At 41.3% G+C, this 24237-nt stretch overlaps 1 protein-coding gene and 1 pseudogene across 5 annotated transcripts in view; one reads left to right on the top strand and one right to left on the bottom strand.

Moving 5' to 3' along the window:
• LOC134402314 (translin-associated protein X-like) overlaps positions 1-3004 on the bottom strand; it is a 47735-nt pseudogene extending 44731 nt beyond the window's left edge.
• The window catches only part of SCHIP1 (schwannomin interacting protein 1), a 111158-nt gene that overhangs the window by 49882 nt on the left and 37039 nt on the right, over positions 1-24237 (top strand). The window contains exon 1 of one of the 5 annotated variants that reach the window (XM_063132035.1): positions 8932-9197. The exons of 2 other annotated variants lie outside the window; for them this stretch is intronic. In XM_063132035.1, coding sequence (XP_062988105.1) covers positions 9168-9197 — 30 coding nt within the window. In that variant the 5' untranslated portion in view covers positions 8932-9167. Of the gene's footprint in view, positions 1-8931; positions 9198-23042; positions 23524-24237 lie in introns of those variants that run through there. 2 more of the 5 variants (XM_063132034.1, XM_063132036.1) reach the window with 2 other exon arrangements.

Genomic DNA, 24237 nt, shown 5'->3' with positions numbered 1-24237 from the left:
TAATATGTTCTGTTCTTAGATTTATTTGTAACTTGAGAACCAAACCATGAATATTTAGTTTCTATCTTTTTTAAGAACCATGTTTTTGTCCAGTTAGTATCCACTCTACTCATGGAAAGTTCTGGTCACTTGCAGCCCAGTACCATCTATGTTTAATTGAAAGCATCCCACTTGGTTCAGTGGGGCTTACATTCAAATAATGTTTGTAAACGAAGGCCAGAGTCAATCTGACCTCCCTGCAAGGTAGGCCCGGGACCAATCAACCGGGGAAGCCAGAGATTCCAGGAATAAAACACACACACACACACACACACACAGCGTAAGGGCCAAAGCAAGTTTATTATAAATCAGCTAACACTAACACATAAGGCTTTGGCCTGTGGTAGCAGCATGCATAACAGGGGAAAGGGATATAAAGGGAAGGGAAGTAAGGGAAAGGAATTAAAGGGAAGATTACAAAAGGAGAAGGCACAAATACACAGCGCTCCATTTAAAACTGACAAACATATAGCCCTCCCCTAGCCATAAAAGCGGCCAGCCTTGTCTCAGGAAAACCAGACCTCTAAAACATAAACAAAGACTCTAGCTTACTCCAAGCAACCATTCTAGGTGGCTTTTGATGTTCTTCCTCCAAACCCCGAAGAGAAGACCCCCTCCTAGGCATGATGCCCCTTTTTATCCCCTTGTGGCTATAGGGCCTCATGACCCCGCTGAACCAATCTCTAACTCAGTTTGGCTATTAAAGCCCCTCCCTTCTTGGAGAAGGCTTCGCCCTCTCTCTCACACTGAACCCAATTATCCTAACGACTAGGGAGATAACCTGCAGGTGCAAGGCCCAATCTGACCTTGGAGTCTTGGTGCCTAGAGTCCCTGACTCCCACCTCCACTTAACATACCATTGTGGCTACACAACACATACCAGAACAGATACACAGCAGAAAGAATAATACAATTAAAAGCCCATATACTTAAAAAGCCAGTACATTTCATAAATCAGCAAAACCCCATGTCCTTCACAATGTTATAGGTCAACAACCTCATCTTTCAAATCAGTGATCTTACAGCCAGAAGAGATGTGCAGTACAAGTAGGTGAATGCAGGTGAATCTCCATCAATTTTTGCAAAGAGCAGCCATGGGGAAGGGTGATTGGGATCAAGATCACAGTACGAAGGGAGAGGGCTTAACTGAACCATTTTCCCAATGGAGGTCCCGTCGCTTCTGTTTGCCTCATTAGGAAAACATACATTTGTGTGTATGTTTTCCCCACCAGGGCAAATAAGAGCTTTGGAGAGAGCGCTGCAAACCTCTGTATGTGGAGGGATGGTTCTTCACACTATAGCAACAGAACAAAGACAGTAACCAGGGTAGAACAGTAACAACCACAGAATTCTACAAAGCCAGCTATGATTGAATGGATTGCTGCACTACATACAATTAAGTAGTGAGCGAATTCCCCTCACATTAATTTTGTGCTAGCTTGAGCTCTCTGTATTCAGCCTTGATATCAGGCCACCACAGATGGACACAATCCAGACTATGACTGCGATACTGTCAGAAAGGAGGAAGGAGCCTGCAGACACAGCTGATACCCCAAGAAAGTGAGCCAAATTTGCTTCGGCTATTGGGCGGTATAGGAATGCAATAAATAAATAAATAATGCTGGATTCCTTTTTCTTTTCTTTTTTAAAAAAGCAATCTACCTTTTTCGTAAATGGGGACTATGGCACAAAACTGACAGAGAAAACGTAGCATGTTCTCCCTGTATCAGAACCAGATGCTGGTGACAAAGAATACGAGAACACTGTTGTGTGTGAGATTTCCTTGTGAGATGCTCAGAGGCATTTGGCTTTTCACTGTTGATAACAGGCTAAATTTGATAGAGACAAGGAAGTTGCTCAAGGCCGCAGACTAAGGCCATAGCTAGACGGGGTGATATCCCGGTGATCACCCCGGGATCGTCACTGTGTGTCCAAATGACGCACAGGGCATCCTGGGAGCAGGGAGGGATGATCCCTCCCTTGGCCCAGGATATTGCCCTTCTTAAAGCCCTTCTACCTCCCACCGCCACCGAAAGCTATGGTCCTGTTCTATTAGGTTCCTTGCACTTACTTTTGAGTAAGAAAAAAGCATTGATGCTGCATGCTATTAAAAGTAATGTGTACAGGCCTCAAGTACAAGGAAGAAGTGGAGTCGTGGGCCTCAAAATATCAAACCACCTTTTTGAACACAAAAGTAATTTTACAGGCGGCAGAGCAGTTAATTTTCCACACAGCTCCCACTTCAAATCAATGATTTCCCCACCCCCACAAGTTAGTTCACCATCAAGATTTCCCCCAATTCCCTACTCCTTCAATTGATCTGCTCCCATTTCCTTCCCAGTTAATTTCCCCTTCTGCTTCCTCCCCCATACACCAAAGAAATAAAGACGGCAAATACATTTCCCTCTACCTAACCATAGCAGCAGGCAGTTCCCTCCCCACCTCCTTCTTCCACTTTCGTTAACAGAGCTACTAGGAGTGAATGAAAGAGATTAGAACCCAGAGGCAAAGGATCCTTAAAGCCAGGCACTATAGTTTAAAAGTGGCTACGGACCAATCACACAACAATCTGTGCCACAAATAATGATAGATACAGCTCCTCCATCTGCTAGAAATTGCAAGAAAATCCAGCAAATCACATTAGTCCTCTGTGCCAATTCCCTGGAGCCAGCACTCCAAGCTGCCATCTTAAAGAGGGGGGGGGGGATATAGTAAATAATCAATAACACTTATTTTTAATTGCGTAGGTTTTTTTCTTTTTTGCCAGTAGGTGGCAGTCCACAGCACTCAGCAAACATCAAGGATTCCCCACTGCCTATTTGTGGTTCAATCTCACCTTAGCCATGAACTCACTGAGCCGATTTGCATAACCTGGCCGCCCATCATGGGTTAATTTATCCACATGGAGCTGCGGCATGTGCTGGCTGCTGTTATGAATATCCAGCTCCTGGCTGAGGGTTGTCATGGTCTGAGGTCTGAGGCCAGGCGGCAGGGGTTATTTGATGGTTAAACAATGCTGCTGGCAGGGAAATTGACCCACTATGGGCTGTTGTGTCATGTGAACCGGTTCATTGTGTGTTCTTCGACAAAGCAATGTTTTTCAAGCCCCAACCACCCATTTGCAAAATGGGGTTAGTAATTTTGACCTACCTGGTAAGGCTGTTGTAACATTTGCTACAAGTGAAACACTCTTAATGTGCTTGGTGGTGCCGATATTATCATATTCCCACCACTCTTACCCTCTCAACCCTTTCCTCTTAGCACCAGTTACATGTCCCACTTTGCTTAAAAATGTTTTTGTAGGGGAAAGTGGTGAACAACAATGTACATGTAAGAGTTTTGTTTTAGAAAGCTGTTGTGCCAAATTTTCAAAGTGCTTTTTGAACACTTAGGTGATTAAAAAGCATTTTTGAAAGTTTTCAGATGGGCAAGGGGTAGCTTCTAAGAACTCACTTAGAGAATATTAACCATACAGATGCACTCTTCTGAACTGAGACCACTGGAAATTTGCACAGTAAATAATTGTAGTGCTGGAAGTGAGTTCACCATTTGACAAGGCTCGGGTCACGTCCAGCACTGCAGTACTTTGATGCTGGTGGACCATATTGTCAATCCAGTGGGACATCCCAGTTTGTAATGGAGTCACCTATTTGACTTCCAATTCCGGCTTTTATTGTATTGGACTAGAGACTTTTGGGTAGCTTGTTCAGGTGGGCAAACAAATGTGGCAGGAAGGAGAAGAATATTCTACTTTTTCCCATTGTGCAGTCTGTTCTTTAATAGCTGCTTAACATGTTTCCTGTATACCAGCGATGAAGTACCTTTTTTCTATTGGGGGGCACGTTTCCTGTGAAGGTTGTGGGTGAGGCCAGAGCCCAAACTGAGCAGGATTAGTCTTTTTCTCTTTATCTGTTTGCCATGCGTTCTCTCTCTCTCTTTCTTTCCCACCCTCCATGCCAGTAAGCTGTCAGGGAAGAAGCAGGTCACTCATTTCAGAGGTCTGAACTGATCACTTGCAGAGGGATTTTGATATTAGAATAAGGACCTCATGACGTTAGGCCATGTGGCCCTAAAGGCACAGATTGTCTATACTGTGCACATTTGTCATGTGTATCGTATGTAGATGACACTTTAAATGTATAGGTAAAACAACAAAGTAATGGGGTTGTTCACACAACACACTATCTACACTAAGTGGTTGAGTATGGGTTGTTGTTGAACTGTGGGTTGTTTGTTGACCCATGGGTTGTCGTGTTGTCCAAACCCAGGACATTTTCTGCAGGGTGGCTTGTTAATAATGCAGGGTGGCTGGTTAACCTCCCTGAACAACCCTTGTTTGAGAAAAATAAGCTACACTTCATGACGGAACGTCTCTCCCAACATGAACCTACCCATACACTGTGCTCAACATCTAAGGTTCTCCTCTGAGTGCCTACTCCAAGGGAAGCTTGGAGGATGGCAACAAGGGAGAGGGCCTTTTCAGTGGTGGCCCCCACATTATGGAATGATTTCCCCAATGAGGCTCGCCTAGCACCAACATTGTTATCTTTTCAGCGCCTGGTCTCTTCTCCCAGGCATTTAACAACATATGCTAAGTTGTTTTTTTTTAATGGACCCCAAAACTATTGTTGTTTAAATGGATACTGTTGTTTTATACTGTTGTTTTATATTTTTGATGGTTTTAAATTTTGTATACTTTTTAATGTTCACTGTTTTTAATTTTTGTAAACCACCCAGAGAGCTTCAATTATGGGGCGGTATATAAATTTAATAAATAAATAAATAAAATAAAATAAATAATGAGCCATCCTGAAGAAAATGTCCTGGTTTCAAACAAGATACTAACCCATGATTTAACAACAACCCAAACTCAAGTACTGAGTTTTGAGTTAGAGTGTTGTGCGAACCTTGTCAATGCATAAACTGCCCTATCTTTATCTAGCTAGTTACTTTTTGTCAGAGGTCTTCACTTCACATCCAGCCCCAAATTCACTGCTAGTTTAGGTCCTGAGTAGAATCATCTGTAGTCACAGATTATCTATATGCAGGTTATCCATATCAAGTCTTCTCCAGAAAGTAATGCAAAGGAAGCTCATCCCTCCTGGGTATCTATAAAAGAAAAGCTGTTATGTGGGCTGCTGTTTAGTTTTTTTCACCTTGCCACATCAAAGCTGTATCCGGCGAGATGTAAGCCACAGTTCTCACAAAGGTGTGGGGGGTGATACATCTGTGAGTCACTTCAGCTGTTAATAGATTGTTAATGCATGAAGCGAGAAATAATTATATAAGGAATTTTTTTAATGACATACCTATATTTGTCATGAAGAAGTTACATAATATGTCAGATTTTAAAAAGAAGAAGAAGCCTGACTGATAAAGAATGCAGCATTTTTAAAACAAATGTATACATAACTTTAATTGTGGGGAATGTGGAGTGTGGGAAATAACGAGGCAGACACAAGATTGGGATTTAAACATGGCCATATTTATTTATAGATCTGCAGAAAGGGAAAACCAAAGCAGGCATCTTTTCTAATCATCTCTTTATCTTTAAAAATAATGGTTTTTTAAAATAATAATTTTAAAACCTCAATTTTTTAAAAAAAATTCTAAAAATCAACAAATGAATGGATCTGTTTCAAATTTGATATGGCTAAGGCCCTACCTAAAAGCTACCATAGTGCCAAGTTTCATCTCTTTATCTCTAAAAACGATGTTTTTTAAAAATAATTTTGAAACCTCAATTTTTTAAAAAAAAAAATCATAAAAATCAACAGATGAACGGATTGGATTCAAATTTGGTATGACTAAAGCCCTACCTAAGATCTAGCGTCATGCAAATTTTCATCTCTTTATCTTTTGTTAATTCCCATTGAAGTAGAGCTGCCGTTTCGCTGGGGAGGATGGGAAAACTCCGGATTTTTCTTCAATTTTCATAATTCCCCCCCCTTCCCAGATTTGTTACCAAAAATCCTGACAAATCCGGTTTCCCCTTATCCCAGTCAAATTTAGGTTTCAATGCTGCTGTCAGTGACTAGGTTCAAATGACACAATAACCAACGGTGGGTTAAGTACTCAACGGTGGGTTATTTTGTCATCTGACATTACTTTTTCACACCACGATGTGCAGAGTTGATTATTTGAACTATCGTTGGTTATCGTGTCATGTTATGGGCACCAGTAGCTATTTCATCGCACACAGTTGGCTATTTTCAGTGACTACTGAGTCCTGTGGCAAGAGCAACCAAAGCGGTGCCTGCCGCTCTAGACCAGCTCGCAGAATTCACAATGGCTGATGGGATACCAGCAGGAGGACTGAGTGGTGGAGATGTGTCAATCAAATATCATTGACTAATAGTCAACTCGCTGGCCTTAATCCATACTGGTTGATTATAATCATGTCGTGTGGAGAGTACCCCCTTGATAACCCACCAATGACTATTGTGTTGTCTGAACACAGCCAGTGAAACAATCTGAAGTCCATTGACTGTGGAATTTACAGAGTTGTTAAAGCATTATGCTGCATTTTCTCCAAATTCCAAAACCATTTTCATTATTGAAGAATAATCTCTTTCCTTTTTGCCAAGTGGCAAAAAGTGCCAAGTGGGTCACGTTGCCAAATAATCACTGGAGTGATTGAAAGAAATAAGCAAACATAACCACACATAGGAGCAGCCCTTTTCAGACAGAACGCTAAACATTTAGCATTTGTTTAGTGTTACATTTATATTTAGCATTACATACTGCAGCAGCATACTGTTTAGCTGCAGCAGCATTACCCAGACTTACACACTCCAGCCACAAGCAGATTTAATCCTCGCTTGTTGAACAAACCATAGTTTAAACTATCCAGAGTTTTTCCGAGTTCAGATGTAATGAGAAACCATGGTTAATTTAAACGTGGAAGCTAAAGCTTCTGATTTCCTCATTGATGCACCAGAGGAAATGGGAAGCACACAAGTTGGAGGCTCACTGCTACTCCTGCACATAATGCTTAAACATGGTTTAGCATTGTGTCCAAACTGGCTCTGTGAGTGCTGTAGGAGCTGGCCTCTGCATCTCTGTCTGGCTCATTCCACCTGGCCTAGGAGGGCAGTAGGTTTGCCACCTGAAGAGCTCCGTAGAACATATTGCAAAACCTGTAAGAAACTGGTGTATTCCATGTGTCTCAATAGAATATGCCAGCCTTTCCCAACTTGGGGCCCTCCAGATGTGTTCGACTACAACTATGATCAGCCACAGCCAATGGTCAGAAATGCTGATAGTTTTAGTCAAAAATATCTGGAGGGCACCATGTGGGAGAGGGCTGGAAGATACCATCTTTGTGATGTATTTAACTAAAGTTGCATTTTTTTATGCTGAGGTACATTTCACAAATAAATAATGTTCGTAAATAAGGATTAGGTGGCAATCTGGGGTGGGGGGGTGTATTAAGCCAGTCCTGACTCTTTAACTCTGGAGCACCATTGCATAAAACAGCATCACCATTTCCGTTTATACCAGTGGGTTGAATCCAGGCTTAAGGTACCTGCACATTTTCCTGGGAGTATGCCCCATTGAACACAGTGGGACTTACTTCTGAGTAAACATGCATAGGATTGCACTGTTGGTCATACTTAGAATAGACCTTTAGAAATCAATGGGACCTAAGTTAATCTTGATTAACTTAAGTCCTACTGATTTCATGGGTCTACGCCAAGTATGACTAAGTATGACCAACCCAATATAGAGAACAAGTCATGTGCATTCCTTTGCTTGCACACATTTGCCTTACCTGAGAGTATGCCTCTTTGAGTACAGTGGGAGTTACCTCTGAGTAAACACGCATAGCATAGGTCATACATCAAATTAGACCCTTTGAAATCAATGGGACTTCAGTTAATCATGACAAACGTAAGTCCTATTGATTTAATTGGGTCTACTCTAATTATGAGTAAGTCTGGACCCAACCCAATATAGGGAATAAATTATGTGCATTCCTTTGCTCTACACACTTGCCTTCACTGCTGGAATAATTGGGTGAGACATGAATACAAGAGCCATCTGAGTGCATGCTGATCTCTGGATCAAGGCACTTCTGTTTCAAAAAGAAATACACACAATGCAGCTGTTCTTTGCTTGACAAACAAAAGATGCAATCAGGGACAGAGAGAAGGGGCAGGGTCAAATTTTAGGAGCCAACATTAATTTTGCATTAAAGAAATTGGCAAAATGAAGCCAACAAGAGAATAAAATACAAAAATAACTGCCCTCATAATTGCATTAATAATATTGCACCCTATCATTGCTTCAGCCCATCTGTAAAATGAGTTTGTCAAAAATTAAATCACGTTTTTCAGAAATTAGTAATAAAAATCCCTAATACATACTTCTGATGGCTATTTAATGATTTAATATCTTGGCTATTTGTTAATAAAATACATGATTGTTCTACTGAAGATAAACATCATGTGGAAAGGTTTTTAATTATTATAATATTTCTCTGAACACGTCTTTTTATGTGCATATTTTTAAAATAAAACCGATAAGAGTTCTTATTTTGGTGCTTTATTAAAATGTTTCTGGCTCTTTTAAAGTCCTTAGAACTGTGGTATTACACAGGTTTAGATACGATTTTTATGTGTACTGTCAGGAAAATGACTGTAGGGAAAATAGTGCTGGTGGTTCAAAGCAATGTATTGATTTATCTTTTTGCTTTCCCTTTTCTCTTTAATGAGGACTAGAATGTTTCCACATCAGTTAACTACCTACATAAAGCACCAGAAGGTCACACCAGCACCACACTGATCTTCTTTTCTTTGTGTCTATAATATAATTGGCTGATTGTGCTAGTGATGAGTGAGCGTGCACACAACCCCCTCCCCACTTCCCCCACAGCAGCCGTGGCTACATGTTATTAAACCTCATTGCTAGTTCCCTGAGGAGAACAGCTCCGCTACGCTCCTCGCTAGCAAAGGCAGTGCCATTGCGCAGGTTGAAACAGCAGAAACAGCATCCATTTTAATCTGCGGGAAGCCTCTCGCCTTACAAGGGCGTTCTTTTCTCCTTCAGATGCTGTAAAATTTAACTGTGCAGCTTCTGTAAACCTCCTTGGCTCTTGGTGTCTGCTTTCTGTATGATGCACTGAGATGGTACACCAGGAAAACTGTTCGTATCAGGTAAGAATTAATGCTCCTTTGCCACAATCGGCATCAGCCCTTTTGGAATAGAAGAGGGCCTGCCCTGTTCCATCCCCCCCCCCCCAATGCAGCAGGTTGCTTCTTTTCAGCTTCTGCAAAATTGGGTCGCCTTTTGAAATAAAAAGGATTTCTGTGCTGCATTTCTGTTGCTGTTCTCCTTTCAATGCCGCTATTATGGGCACAATAAGCAGAGTGGAAAAATAATCCTTACTTTGCTTTAAGATAGTGGATTGTTAAGCACCTATTGCTAAGTCTCTGTCTGTCTCTCTCTCTCTCTTTTTTACAGTGAAGGGAAGCAGCTCTGTATACCAAATTATAAAGAATTAGTTCCACTTGAAATCAGCATTTTATCAACATTTTACTCTTGTTTTTTGAACTGTATAGGTTTCGGTGTATACCACACCATAGATGATGTTATGTTGGGGGGATGTTAAGAGAAGCTGGTTAACTGATGGAGTATAATTGTTGTTACAGTATATATTTATTAATCTGAGCATTACATTCCAGGTATCTTTACACTAGTCAGCGCAAACAGCCAGTGAACGTTTACTATGATGAGATGTTGTTGCTTGCAGTTTCTTAAGAATCCAGATACTATGTTTTGTAGGTGGTATCTATTTTAGCATATTTGCTATTAGCTTTGGAATGATCCCTTGCTGGTTTTCTAGAAGATTTTTTTTCCACTTAGAAGGACTGATTTTTCAATTACAGCATGTTTTCTATATGCATAGATACTTTGGGAAGCAAAATATAGGCTGTATAGGTTGCTGGGTGTTTTGAGAAATGGTATTCTACCATCTTGCTTACCATAACTGGAATAGGAATAATCCATTTAGATTCTGCATAAAAGGATGTAATTTGGGATGGAGGGTATCTAGGTGATGGTTATGGGGAAAATTTATCATTTTAAATCTGCATTTATATAACAATATATAACGCCGAACAAAGTTCAGAATATTTTATTTCTCTTAGTACTTTCCTAAGGTATGTTTAGAGTAGAGTACTTTTATATGACTCAACTCTTAAGTTTTGGTATATATATTCCTACTCCTATCTTTTAACGGGGTGGTTTTTGTTTTTTGCATATCCTACAGATAGAAATAAAACTTATGTGTAGAGGCCCAGTATATTGAGTTTACAAGTTGTTTATGAAATGTGCAAGTGGATGTAGGAAAAGAGATGAACCAAGACAAGAAAAGTTGGTGCAAGTGCATGTAGGAACATTATGCAGAGTCTATTTACAGAGGAAAATATATGTGTTTCTATAATTCATTTAGGTTCAAATGCAAAAATGTGATGAGATTTCAGAAAAGAGTAGGGATGAGGGGCAGGTGTTCCCCTCTTTCTTTTGTGAGTCTTAAGGTTTTCCATTCTGGCACAGTTTTGGAATAATTCTCTTCTCTCTCTCTCTCTCTCTCTCCCCCACCCCACCTTTGTCTCTCTATAAATGTATTTTTCTAGGTTCAGAATGTCTGAATATTTTTGCCCATGGGTCACTTAGTAAATAGCACTCCTTTGGTCTAACATCTCTTGGCATTTTAATAAATAGTCCAGTTGCTGTGTTACAAAGACTGCTTCGACAGTCACATTTTGTAATCTGGTAGGGGTTAAAGGTCGCCTATTGTTTCCTTTGAAATGGAAGTTAGTTCTTTGGGAAGTGTGATTAAAAGAAGGTACATTGGATGCCATCAAGAGTGGGTTTTTGGTATTTGAATGGACAGCTTTTTGACACGTTTTATCTTTGTGCGGCCATAACAAAGCCACACTGTGATGTAGATTCAGTGTGCTTGCTGAGTGTGGCATATGAACCTGGAAAAATCTTTGTAAACACAAAAAGTTATCTTTTAGAAAAACAAAAAGAGGTGGGCGGTAAATACCTTGCTAGGGTGATATGGTTTAACCAAAAACCCAAAGTCACAGCCTGTTAACCTTGAGGTCACATTTTTAATCCATCTGTGATACAGAACCTAGGATTTTGAGCTCAAACTGGAAGCCTTAAATGATTAGATTTCAGCAGGCCAGGCAGTAAGGGCGGCTTCTCTCAGTGGGGGAAGGGAAAATGTTCAGAACTGCTGCTGCCACTGGTACCATCTGTGGTTAAATAATAAATGCCTTGTTTGCATCATACTGCAAGCTAGCTCAGCCTTTTAATTGCACTTAGTAGAGGAGCATCTACATGCTGTTAAAGCTTAATGCTCTATACTTTTTTTTGGAGGAGGGAATGCTGTTTAAATATTAGGCTCTCTGTTTTCTTTTAATGTAGAAATAAAGATGAGTAAGGGCCTTTTCAACCATTGGCCATGAATCATGGTTTAATAAATCAGAATGTGACTGAGCAGTATGCTGATGCACTCAGCTCGTTCACTCCAGCTTTGCCCATCCCTTCATGTCAGCAAGTAAACAAACCAGGAAAGAGAGAGGTTGTGTGACATCCAGACCCAGAACAAGCCGGAATCATCAATGAGCTTTAAACCAGAGTTTGTTACTTGTTTATGAATCATAGCTTGTTTTGCCACAATAAACCATAATCCTGTTTTTGAATGTCACACAAAGCTCCTCCTTTTCCTGATTTGTTTACTCACTCATGTGAAGGGAGGGGCAAAGTGGGAGTGAACAACCTGTGTGCACCAGCAAACTGCTCATCCTGGTTTATTAACCCATAATATATGGCTTAAAATGATGTGAAAGCGTAGGGTCACTTGATGAACTGATTGGGAATTCAGGATGAACAAAATGGAAGTTCAGCCTCAAACATGCATATTGGGCTTAGGAATTCTTATTATTCTTGTGTTTAAAGCAGGCCTCTAAACTTTTGAGCCAGTGTTATATGTGAAATAGCTTCAAAATGATGGGGAATGTATTTTGGGAATAGAAGATTTTGAGTCTGTTCAGACAACACCCTTTAGCAGCAAATGGTTAGTGAGTGTGTTTAAACCATGGTTATGTAGCTACCATGGTTAGGAATGGTTCACACGACATGCTAAGTCATGGTTCACATGACATGTTAAGCCATAATGTTTAGCTCAAAATGTTTAACCACAGTGGCTTAGCATGTTGTCTGAAAAGGGTCACTGAATTAGTAATATAGATTCTGCTTGGAGTTTTATTTCGTTGTTCTGGTAAGTCCATGGTGTACGTCCATGGTGTACGTTTAGTTTAAAATGAAGGTTCTTTAAGTGCCATCATAAGTTCATGGGCTGATGTGTTGAACAGAACTGGCAACTTTTCTTTTGCTGTTTAGGAGTGCTTTTGCTCCCAAGATGTGTGTGTGTGTGTGTGTGTGTGTGTGTGTGTGTGTGTAAGCAGACCAATAAATATCAACCCAAATGCAAATTCTCTTCACAACTAATATTCTAATAGTAGTCATCCCCTAGTGTGTCTCCCCACTTTCCTCTCCCCCTGCCCCACCCCCATCACTTATTTAGAGAGACATTGACTCTGAAGCTGGAGATTCCATTTTAATTGATGGCCCGACCATTCATGAATATGGTTAATCCCTGTTTAAAACTATCTAAGCCAGCTCCCATAACCACATCATATGGCAGTGAATTCTGTAAATTAATTATGCATTATGTGAAGAAGCACTTTCTTTTGTCTCTCCTGAATCTACTACTGGTTAATCTCATTGTTTGACTCCTAATTTTCTCTCCCTGTCTCTGCTTTCGTCACACCTTTTGGAATTTTACAAACTCCCATCATGTCTCTCTGTTGTCCTTTTTGTCTAAACTAAGCAGCCCCCAATGCCTCTAACCTCCTGATCATTTTGTCTGTCCTGTTCTACACCTCTCCCAGTTCTATAATATCCATTTTGTGATGGAGCCAACTACCAGGAGTGTACAAAGTATCTTGAATGCAAACTTCACAACCTAGTATCCTCCAGCTGCTTTGGATGATAACTCCAATATACCTGACCCTTGACCATGCTGGCTAGGGCTGATGGGAGTTGAAGTCCAAAACATCTGGGGGGCACCCAGTTGGGGAAGGCTGCCAAAGATCTATATCAGTTTTCTTCAACCTGATACCCTCCAAATGTTTTGGACTTCAACTCCCATCATACCCAGCAAGATTGGGGAAAGCTGATTATTAAACTAGTCTTTTTTTCCAGTCCCCTTCTAAGTATTCCTAATACACAGTTTGCCTTTTCAGTTCCACTGCACATGAAATTCACATTTTTAATAAGCTGTTCCAATGTCTATATTGGATAGTCACAACCCATTGAGGACCCATTCAGAACATTTGGAAACGATCAGTATATACGTGATGTTGAGTAAGAGTTGCCCCCATTTACATCACTTATTGCTGGGGTGGGCAACACGTGGGCTGCGTGCCAGTTGTGGGCTCTCCCACTCTAGAGGCATTCAAGAGGCAGCTGGACAACCATCTGTCAGGGATGCTTTAGGGTGGATTCCTGCACTGAGCAGGGGGTTGAACTCGATGGTTTTGTAGGCCCCTTCCAACTCTGCTATTCTATGATTCTACGATTCTATGCCTAGTAACTGAGGAGGAGGAACTTCTGACAGACAGGCTCCCAGCAGACCAGTTCCTTTTTGCTCTTGCTGCTGGGAGCAGCAGTGCTCTCTCGGAGGCAGCGGTTCTTTGGTGAGGCAGCAGAGCAACTGGAGGGCTGTCAGAGGGTCATTCCTGCTGTGTCTGGATCCCCCTCTGGATCAATGGCTTCCTCAGTTCAATACTTATTGCCTGAGACACCCCATATGCATGCCTATGAATGTGCCTTGTTTCCCACCAGAATTTGGCTCCCAACAACCTGCCAACAGCCATTTGGTGGACTGTCAGGAGTTCAGTTGTACTGGGAAACAGCACATGTGGGGATTTCTGGGATGGCGCACTAATTTCTGGTGGCAAGGGAAGGGAGAAGTCCTTCAAGCTTTCGGGGAAGGGGCTCTGTGCTCTCCACAACCCAAAAAGGCTGCCCACTGCTGACTTACTTACACTGGAGCTCTTGCCATTATATTGTCCAGTTTGGAGACATCCTCACCTTGGTCTACTTGAGTTTTCTCACCCACCTTAGTGTCATTTACATCTCTCATTGCTCACACTTGAGTCCAGCTCATTATAACACTGTTCCCAATATAGATCCTCCCTTTTGTTTGTTTCCCTCCATTGTCAAAATTGTCTGTTTACTCCTAGCTTCAACTTCCTGTTCTTTAACCAGTCAACAGTCCATAAGAGGAGCTGTCTTCTTATCACATGATAGCTAAGTTTGGTGAGGGACTTTGTCCAAAGCTTTCTGAAAGTACCAATCTGGGGACAATGTTGCATAGCCTGAGAGACAGACACTACTAGATGGCTCAATTTTCCAAGAGACTCCGTTTGGGGAAGAACCAGTGAGCACTCTGCACAGAAAAATACAGAGCTTTGGTATTCTAGGACATGCAAAGAGCCTTCTACAATTTAAGGGACTTCCACTATTTAAGGATCCTTCTTACAGGCTGTATTTCACACTATTTTTCTAATATTCCAAATTATTATAAAAAGCTAATGATTTCAAGAAGAAAAACGATGTGATGTATCCAGTAATTATAACAAAAGGGAAGACTAAGCTGCAAACTTGAACTCTAATAAGTGGCTTCTTTTATTAATCTAAAAATATTAATTATTATAAAATGGTGGTTTGGAATAAAACTCCCCTTTTTTAAGGACGTCATTTTTAATCCTGTCTAGATCAGTGGTGACTAATGACCACGCACACAAGTTTAGTCCTTTATTAATTCAGAATTATTGCCACCTCCACACATTCATTAATGCAAAGTAACTACCGCCCCCTGGTTCTCTGCTTAAAATCACTGATTGCAATCCCCACACATTAATCACCATTAAATGATTTCTAATTATTATCACCCGCCTCCTAACTCTGACTTCCCAGTTGATATGAGTTACGTAGTGGTCTGTTTACCTGTACAGATACATCATCCATTTTAGGCACAGTTCTGTTGGCATGAAAGTCAGAATTACTTACTCACACATGCTGGCTTCATGGTTGGCTTGAAAACATGGGAGCTTTGTGGATGGTTTGTTTGACAGTCCTGGAAAAAACAATATTTTCCTTGGGAAGGGATGCTGACAGGTTAGAAATATACAAGCTTAATGTGCATGCTCTTTAGATTTAAATCTACAGTATATTATTAAGAGTTTTCCTTGAAGCCTCTAGAAGTTACATGTGTATGTTTTCTTCTAGATCTGACAGTATATACAGAGTATCTCAAAACACAGAGAAAAGTCATAAATTGTGGCTTCTGTTTCCTTTTCCAAAATATGTTACAATTATTAAGATTTCTGTGCAGGCAGATGCTGTCAGTATTCAGGAAAGTTATCAATCTCAGCTCTCATGCCTTATCATCCTTCTCAAATGTAGGCTATTCCCACATTCAGCTATCACTGAAAGTCAGTGCGGTGTGGTGGTTAGAGTAATAGACTAAGGCTCAGGAGACCCGGGTTCTAGTCGCCACTTGGCCATGGAAGCTCATGGTTGACTCTGGGCCAGTGACTGACTCCCAGCCTAACATAACTTACTGAAGTTGTTGTGAGAATAATATGGCAAGAAGGAGGCCCATGGAAGCCGCCTTGGATATAAATGTAACAGATATAAATGTAACAAATAAATAAGTCAAAGGCTGGTTTACCCTGCCAGGTTCCTCTGCGTCATTGTGTATGTGGCTAGATGATAGTGCAAGGAAAGGGTATCTATTCTTCAGTAGGCTATAAATATTGAAGATCAACTGGCAACAATCTTTCTGAATTGAACTGCTAGTAAATTGCAGCTACAATCAGAGAAATGGTTGTCCTCCTACCATTCACTCCCTACCATGCACAGCCTATTTCACACTTATCTCTCGCCATGTGATTCTGTACCACATACATCAGGGGAGCAAAATCTCTTTCAGGCAGACCAATTTCCATTTCAGAGAAATGGCTGCATTCCAGTGGTGGGCAGTGCTAAAGGAATAAGGGGCCAGGGACAAAAGAGCCCGGCCTAAAATACAAAACATACTTGCATATTTTAGCTTAAAGCTCTTACTATCTAAACATTAGCAGAGGCATTTTGGCCTTTTAGAATGAGGGGGAACTGCACAAAAGCTGGGAAACCACCAAACCATCAGTGGTTGAGGGGAATGGGAAGGGGGCATGGTCTTCTGGGTTTGGATTGGGACCCTCAGGGCAGCATATTTGCTCCCTAAATCTGAGGGATTTACACCTCTTACTTATACGATCATGTGGAGACATTTGGCACCACTTTATGGAGATGAGGTGTCTACTACTAGGAATCCAAAGTATTGAGTAATCAAGTGATGAAAGACTAAGTTAGGCATCCCCAACCTTTTTGGGCCCATGGGCACATTCAAGGATTTGAAAAACTGCTCCGGGCACCATTACAAAATGCCTAATCCGTGGATCGCTGCTTTGGTATCTACCTGTCACATCTATGGATCTTAGCCTGTGTTTTATTCAGCAAAATGTTTTGTTTCGTGTCTATTAGACAACACAATGTTTCTTTAATAAGGGGCATTGGTTAATATGGTTAATTGCTGGTGGTGCTTTTTTAAACATATGTTTTGGCAATGTCCAGTTGTTGCTTCTTTCATGGTGGAGGTTATTACAGAGATAAATTTTGTACTGGAACAGTCTTTAACAATCACTGATGTAATATTCACACTCCTTTCGATTATTTACCTGCTTCATGGAAATTAACAAATGGTCAGTGTAAATGGATTCACTGCACCCTTTTGACAGCTAAAAGACTGACATTACAGCACTGGAAAGATGAACACTCACCTCCAGTAATGCAATGAATTGAGGACCTTCCAATATTTGAATCGGTGTCACCACCTTCAAAAAATACTTATTTGGATATTTGGTCTACTTTTCTTGAAGCATATGTATAATTGATAGAAAGTTGTACACAAACCCCTATACATATATTTAAAAAATGGGGGAAATATTTTAACATTTGGGGGACCATGCTAAGGACGCCTTCATGGCACCATTGGAGGTGCCCATAGACACTGCATTGGAGAACCCTGGACTAAGTTATGTACAGGTATGTGTGAACCAGCCTCAATTATGTTCTTTTCTTTCTTCACACTCTCATCTCTGTGCTAGGAGGGTCATGCATAACCCTTCTAACCTTGATTATAACCTGTGTAGTAATGGCCTTTCATTTACTTTTTAAGGCCATTAGTGCCTCTCCTGTATTTACAGGATTAGTGAGCAGAAGAATGTTTTTCTGTGGTTGTGTATGATAGTCTTAATGTCCTTACTGAGTTGTCAGCTATATGTGCATGAAAGATGACTTCACTTGTAATGCAGGCATATTTAATTGTGACTCATTTTTCAATTCCACTGAGAAATGCAAAAAGCTTGATTCCCACTAACACTGCCTTTTTGTGAGTATTTTGAAAAGATGTGAATGATGTCATGTGAACATTTTGTCATAATTTAAAGTTCCCAGCTAATAAAATTTGAAACATGTTTTGTAAATCTGCGCCCAAGTAGATGAATGGATTTTCTTTTGTTCAGCTGATAATTGGCTTTTAGGTACAAGTCAATGTTATCACGGAAAGAACAGGAAAAGGGAAGAATTAATTTTAGTAATGCTAGGAAATGACACGCTGAGTCAGCTATGAGGATGGAAACCATAAAAAAAGTAAAGCATATTATCGTAATTCCTATATGCAGAAAAGTAATTACATAGAAGCCTACTAGGAAAATAATTGAATTTAGCTAGCTAGATATATCAATGCATGCTTTCGTTTACACTTTTGAATAGTGCATATCAGAGAGATTTTAACATAATCTTGCCTTTTTAGACGTGCTGATAAATATATTGCAGGATCAGATCTTTCTGGGTATTTATCACAGATTTAAGGTGGGTTTAAAGCCAATTCTATTATTATTGTAGTATAGGGTATGCATTTCACACTCATTCTTACTTCATTGGGATGGGTCACCAACATTATTTTCCTTAATGCTTCTTCCCTTCAAAATTTTAGGCAATTATCCAATTCTGAAGCACTTACACTTACACACACACACACACACACACACACACACACACATGTAGTTTCATCATCTTAAGTGCTTTTGTGGGTGGAAGGTGAAATTTAATAGCAAATATTTGCAAATGGCCTTGGGAAGTGCTGATGTCATTTTGGAGTCAAGGCAAGAAGCAAAGGGAACATAGATGCTTCACCTTGTTACTGACCTGAAAATACCCCTGATGAAGCCATTTAGCATCAACAACTGCAGGTTATAGAATCTCACATCTCTGCTACAGTAGATCCTTGAGGCAGAAAATCCAAAGATAAAAGCTGTGGCCAGTCTCCCTTCATAGATAAGCCCAAATCCTTTATTCTTGCTGTATGATCTCCTTTGTTGCCTGAGGAGGCAGAGAGACAATGGCTGCATTCAGACATTGAGATAAATCGTGGTAAGCCAAGCCCACTGCTCACCTGTGCTCTTCCCATCATTAGGCATAGTCAATTTATTTGTATACCACATTTTCCACAATGCATTGTGCTCAAAGTAAGGGGGGATCCGCACGTCGCTTTTATGCAACCCCAGAGCACCCTGAAAACGATAGTCTGACTTCCCTGTAAAAGAAACGAGGAAGAGCCATCCATGCCGACGACGAGGAGAGCTCGGCAAAAGAAGGCAGGGTGAAGAGCAGAAGAAACTCTCTACCCCGCCTTCTTTTGCCGAGCTCTCCTCGCCAGCGGAGAGCTCTCCTCGGCAGCGGCGGCAGCGGCATGGACGGCTCTTCCTAGTTTCTTTTACAGGGAAGTCAGACTATCGTTTTTGGGGTGCTCTGGGGTCGCATAGAAGCACTCTGGGTGCGACGTGCGGATCCTCCCCCAGGTCACAAAACAAAAAAATGCAATCTCCAGTTAAAACATATCAAAATTTAAACAAGCACAAGATATGCCAGTACACCAGTGAATAATACCAAGTATCCATAATAGCATATACTTGCATTCACTAAACAATTTCTGTTAAGTGGCCTAACAATAAGACAGCTCATCCACATCAAACACTTAGCGGAAAAAGGAAAGGGGGTGGAATCAAAAGACACTTCATGCAGCCCACTCTCTAGCAGCAGAAAGAGCCCTTCCTTTCACTGTGGTCCCAAGTCCAGAGCAAAGAAAGCGTTCCCTCATGCAACTCCCCTTCTGGTTGTCTCTCAGCAGCAAAACATCAGGAAAGGCAAGGTAGAAAAAGCCCCTCCCTGAGCATATGTTCCCCCCAACCTGTCCTTGAGACAGCACTTTCACACCCAACCAAAGCAGCAGCAGCTTTCTTATGAAGGCTCCTAGGACGTCCTAAGTGGTGGGGCAAAGCAGGTGAAAACACCTATGGTCTGATGGCAAACTCATTGTTTCGCTCCCCTCCTGTCATGATAAAAACATCAAGGGTCCATCTAGTCCAGCACTCTGTTCACACAGGGCCAACCAGCCAGGGACCAACAAAGCAGGACATGGTGCAACAGCACCCTCCCACCCATGTTCCCTAACAACTGGTGCACACAGGCCTACTGCCTTGAATACTGGAGATAGCACACAATCATCAGGGCTAGTAGCCAATGACAGCCTTTGCCTCCAGGAATTTATCCAACCCCCCTTTAAGGCCAACTAAATTGGTGGCCATCACTACGTCTTGTGGTAGTGAGTTCCATAATTTAATTCTGCGCTGTGTGAAGTACTTCCTTTTATTTGTCCTGAATCTCCCACCAATCAGTTTCATGGGATGACCCTGGGTTCTAGTATTTTGAGAGAGTGAGAAAAATGTCTCCCTATCCTCATTCTCCATACCATGCATAATTTTGTACACCTCTATCATGATAAATCAAGGTTTTTTGTTGTTTGCTTGGGACAAGCCAACTTCCAAATCATATAGTTAAAGCCATTGCCTCCCCAGCCTTATAATGCTAGAGGGTACCTGTTTTGTATATAGTGTGGGGTGGAGAGATGCCTGAGGAAAAATGCTTCCATGCCGATCTCTACATTGTGGTGCTGTTATCACAGTGTTTTTTTTCAACAGTGTTTTGTTTTTGTTTTTGCCATGGGCTGCACAGATCCTTCATGCAACAATAATGTAATTTCTCCACTAACATGTTTGGCATGTCTTGCTACACAGATGGGTAGAAAGTAGATCTCCAGATGTATTGGATTGCCAAGGCCCAGCATTCCTGACCATTGGCCATGCTGGCAGGAGCTTCTGGGAGTTGAAGTCGAAAACATCTGGAGATTATTATTATTATTATTTATTTATATAGCACCATCAATGTACATGGTGCTGTACAGAGTAAAACAGTAAATAGCGAGACCCTGCCGCATAGGCTTACATTCTAATAAAACCATGAGGAGGGGAAGAGAAAGCAAACAGGCACAGGGTAGGGTAAACAGGCACTGGATCTACCATCTGGCCACCCCTGTTCTACTGGCATTTAACATGAACCTGATTATCTCTCTTGGAGGGGTTTATGGTGTCATCCTCTTCCAAGGATGAAAGAGAAGGGCAACCAGGATGATCAGGGGTCTGGAAACAAAGCCCTATGAAGAGAGACTGAAACAACTGGGCATGTTTAGCCTGGAGAAGAGAAGATTGAGGGGAGACATGATAGCATTCTTCAAATACTTGAAAGGTTGTCACACAGAGGAGGGCCAGGATCTCTTCTCGATCATCCCAGAGTGCAGGACATGGAATAATGGGCTCAAGTTACAGGAAGCCAAATTCCGGCTGGACATCAGGAAAAACTTCCTGACTGTTAGAGCAGTACGACAATGGAACCAATGACCTAGGGAAGTTGTGGGCTCTCCCACACTAGAGGCATTCAAGAGGCAGCTGGACAACCTTCTGTCAGGTATGTTTTAGGGTGGATTCCTGCACTGGTTGGACTCGATGGCTTTATAGGCCCCTTCCAACTTTTATGATTCTATGTGAAATACTGTTCTGAAATCTTTGTGGTGCTTAAAAATTAATATTACATGAGATCAAGCGGAAGAGAAGGAGATACAGTATCAAGTTATCCAGCATTACAAAAATAATAAATGACATACCTCCAAAGCATATTGTAGGTTTTATGGGAATGCCACATGGGCTCCAGATGTACAGAATGAGAAGCAATGGGTTTCCATCTCAAGAGCTTTTGCTCATGGAGAGTCACTAAACTTCGAAGCATTTTTGAAACTGGCACTTGTTTATGCCAGTGGAGTTTTGTCTCTGTCTGAAAGGCAGAGTGCTTTAAACCCACGTGTTCCCTGTACACATGGCAACTTCTCTTTGCTGAAAATGTTTGTGTTTTAGAACAGCTTTTCCAAGGTGCAGCTTGAACTTCAAAATGCCTTTATTGTGCACTAATGTGCAGGAGAAATCATGTTGTTCTGAGCCAGTCCCTGAAGCAGGAACTGCCTGAGAGGGAATGTAGGTTATATGTGTGTAAGTAATACATATATACAGAAATGTCTCTAATTGGAGTGATACTGGGAAAGCTTTGTAATGATCTACTACATGATTTGTCTTTGCTGCTCATAATTAGCAGAGCTCTGCCTGTCAAAAATATCTGCTTATAAAAAAAATAAAAAGGAAAGAAAAGAATCTGGGAGTCTAGAAATCCCACAGTGAACTCTGTAGGCACAGCTGAAAGAAAGCCATGAGATATGAGCAAGATGGGATGCTATTAGATCAGGCTGTTTATCTAGTTCAGTATTGCCTGGGGATGATGGGGTTTGTAGGCTAGCATACTTGGAGGGCACCATGTTGGGGAAAGGTGGTCTGTGCTGACCACCAGCAGATCTCCAGGGTCCCAAGCAGAGAAGGGTGTTTCCTGTAATCTTCTACCAGATCCTTTTAATGAGTACCAGGAATTGTACCTGGGACTTTTCTGCATGCAAAGCAGGTGCTCTACTACTGAGGGCCAGAAGAGGTATTTCTTTAAATCCGTATCTAACAGCTATGTCTTTTTCCCCCCATTTGTATTTGAGAGTAAGTACAGAGGGGCTGATCTGGACCTTAAAAGTTGTATCAGTGCCCCTGTACCTACTCTAGTGTAAAAATGAAAGAAAGATGTAGTTGCTAGATATAGATTTGAAGTCATGACTCTTTTGGCCTAGCATTGTGGTCCTTCCCCTTCGACATGCTGCTGTACATGAACTAGGAGGAGGGTGCTGTCTTTAAAGAGTTCCTTATGCTGCATCGTAGGCTTCTCATAGGTTAGGAAACCTGGGGGAAGCTTTAAGAATAGCCTTCCTCAACATGGCACCTTCCAGATGTGTTGGACTACAACAAATGACAACAAATGGAATTAGGTAGCAAAATAAAAAGACATCATTGTGGGTGGGGGGAACTATCTCTGTCTTAGCAGACTTCAAGGATGTTTTGTGATTTCCTGGGGGGGGGGGGTTGCTTTGTTTCCCTCCTGCGAAAGCAGTGTGATTGTTCCAAGATCAAAGAGCCCTTTTTATCCCTTACCTTTTTATAATTCACCTCCACATCCAACATGGATACTTCAGTGATCACCCATCATTCCAACCAGCATGGCCAATGTTGGCTGGAGATGATGTGGGTTGTACTCCAACAACTCAGGTGGTCACCAGGGGAGGAGGCTGTTCTAGAAGGTGTGGGCTCTGGAGATCTACTGCATGCTCCTGGGCCCTTTGGTTCATTGTTTCTGGCCATAGCCCATGAGGCCTTGACTTTTCATATCATTCTGTTTTGAAAATAGCAGGGCTGTGCTACAGCAGGGCTGTGCAGAGGTTTCCCCCCCTCCCTCTGCTCTGGTGTTCTCTGCTAGGCAGGCTTCCATCTATTTTTATCCTGTACTACCAGTGGCTGGAGGAAGATTGTTGCCTTTCCTTGTATAACCGGCAAAGAAGTGCAATCAACTGGCTGCAGCTCAAAGGCAGCCTTTACTTTATTAGGGAAAAAAGAAGCATGCTTTAGAGTGGATTGTAGCAGCCTACTTCAGAGGTAGGTGATAGCAGCTGGTGAGAAGATCAGGCTCCTGACAGGTCCAAGTGTCCCCAGAGAGGAGGCTTTTTAAGCACAGAGAATGGAAGAAATATGCATGGAGACCTTTTCCTGAATGAAAAAAGAAGACTGAATGTCCTCGCCTTATTTGAAGTTGCCAGCTGATACTGGAGTTTCAAGAATGAGCCCTGAGCCGGGAAACTTGTGACTGCTGGTTTGGTGTCTTTGGGTCTTTAAGAGTTAAAGAATGCATTTGGACAGTGATGGAATGGATGACATCATCACTGAAGTATCCACATTGGATGTGGAGGGGAATTATAAAAAGGTAAGGGATAAAAAGGGCTCTTTTGTCTTGGAACAATCACTCTGCTTTTGCAGAAGGGAAACAAATCAAGGACACCCACGAAAAAAATATATTCACAGAACATTCTTGAAGGCTGCAAAGATAGAGATGAGTGTTTTCTTTCACAATAGCATCTCTTTATTTTGCTACATAATGACATTTGTTGCCATTTGTTATCATGATCAACATTTATATCAACTTTCTATTGCTAAGTTCTAGTTCAGAATATTGCATTGAATGTGCCTTTTGTTCTGTTGTATAAAACATTTTAGTTGTCAGCAGCCTTATACATTGATTAAAATCAGCAGATAGAAATATATTCATATGGATTGCAGTCAGCTAGGCAATTTCTAAGGCCCATTACGATGCTGTTTTGATAAATGTTTGAGGCTTCCTTGATAGACATATTTTTCTCTTCATTATTTCCACCCCCAATTTAGTAGAAACTTTTAAAATTGAATAGTACGGTGTGTTTGCCAGGGCGTGGAGGGTTTGTATAAACTGCTACATTGGCATGTCTTTAAAAAGCATGCCAGCTGTGATATGGAACTTTAAATATAGTAATTGTCTATGTCTGGTAATAACAGACATACTTAAAAATAACTTTAGTTGCATGGCTGAGGTCTTGACATCAAATTACAAGTATACGCTTGTCCTTATCCATAGAGTGCCAAAATCCGTGTTGCTCTATGTTTT

Source organism: Elgaria multicarinata, chromosome 8, assembly GCF_023053635.1.
Source record: "Elgaria multicarinata webbii isolate HBS135686 ecotype San Diego chromosome 8, rElgMul1.1.pri, whole genome shotgun sequence".
NCBI classification, from domain to species: Eukaryota; Metazoa; Chordata; class Lepidosauria; order Squamata; family Anguidae; genus Elgaria; species Elgaria multicarinata.
The sequence above is the reverse complement of the archived record's forward strand: the minus strand, read 5'-3'. Positions and strand labels throughout refer to the sequence as shown.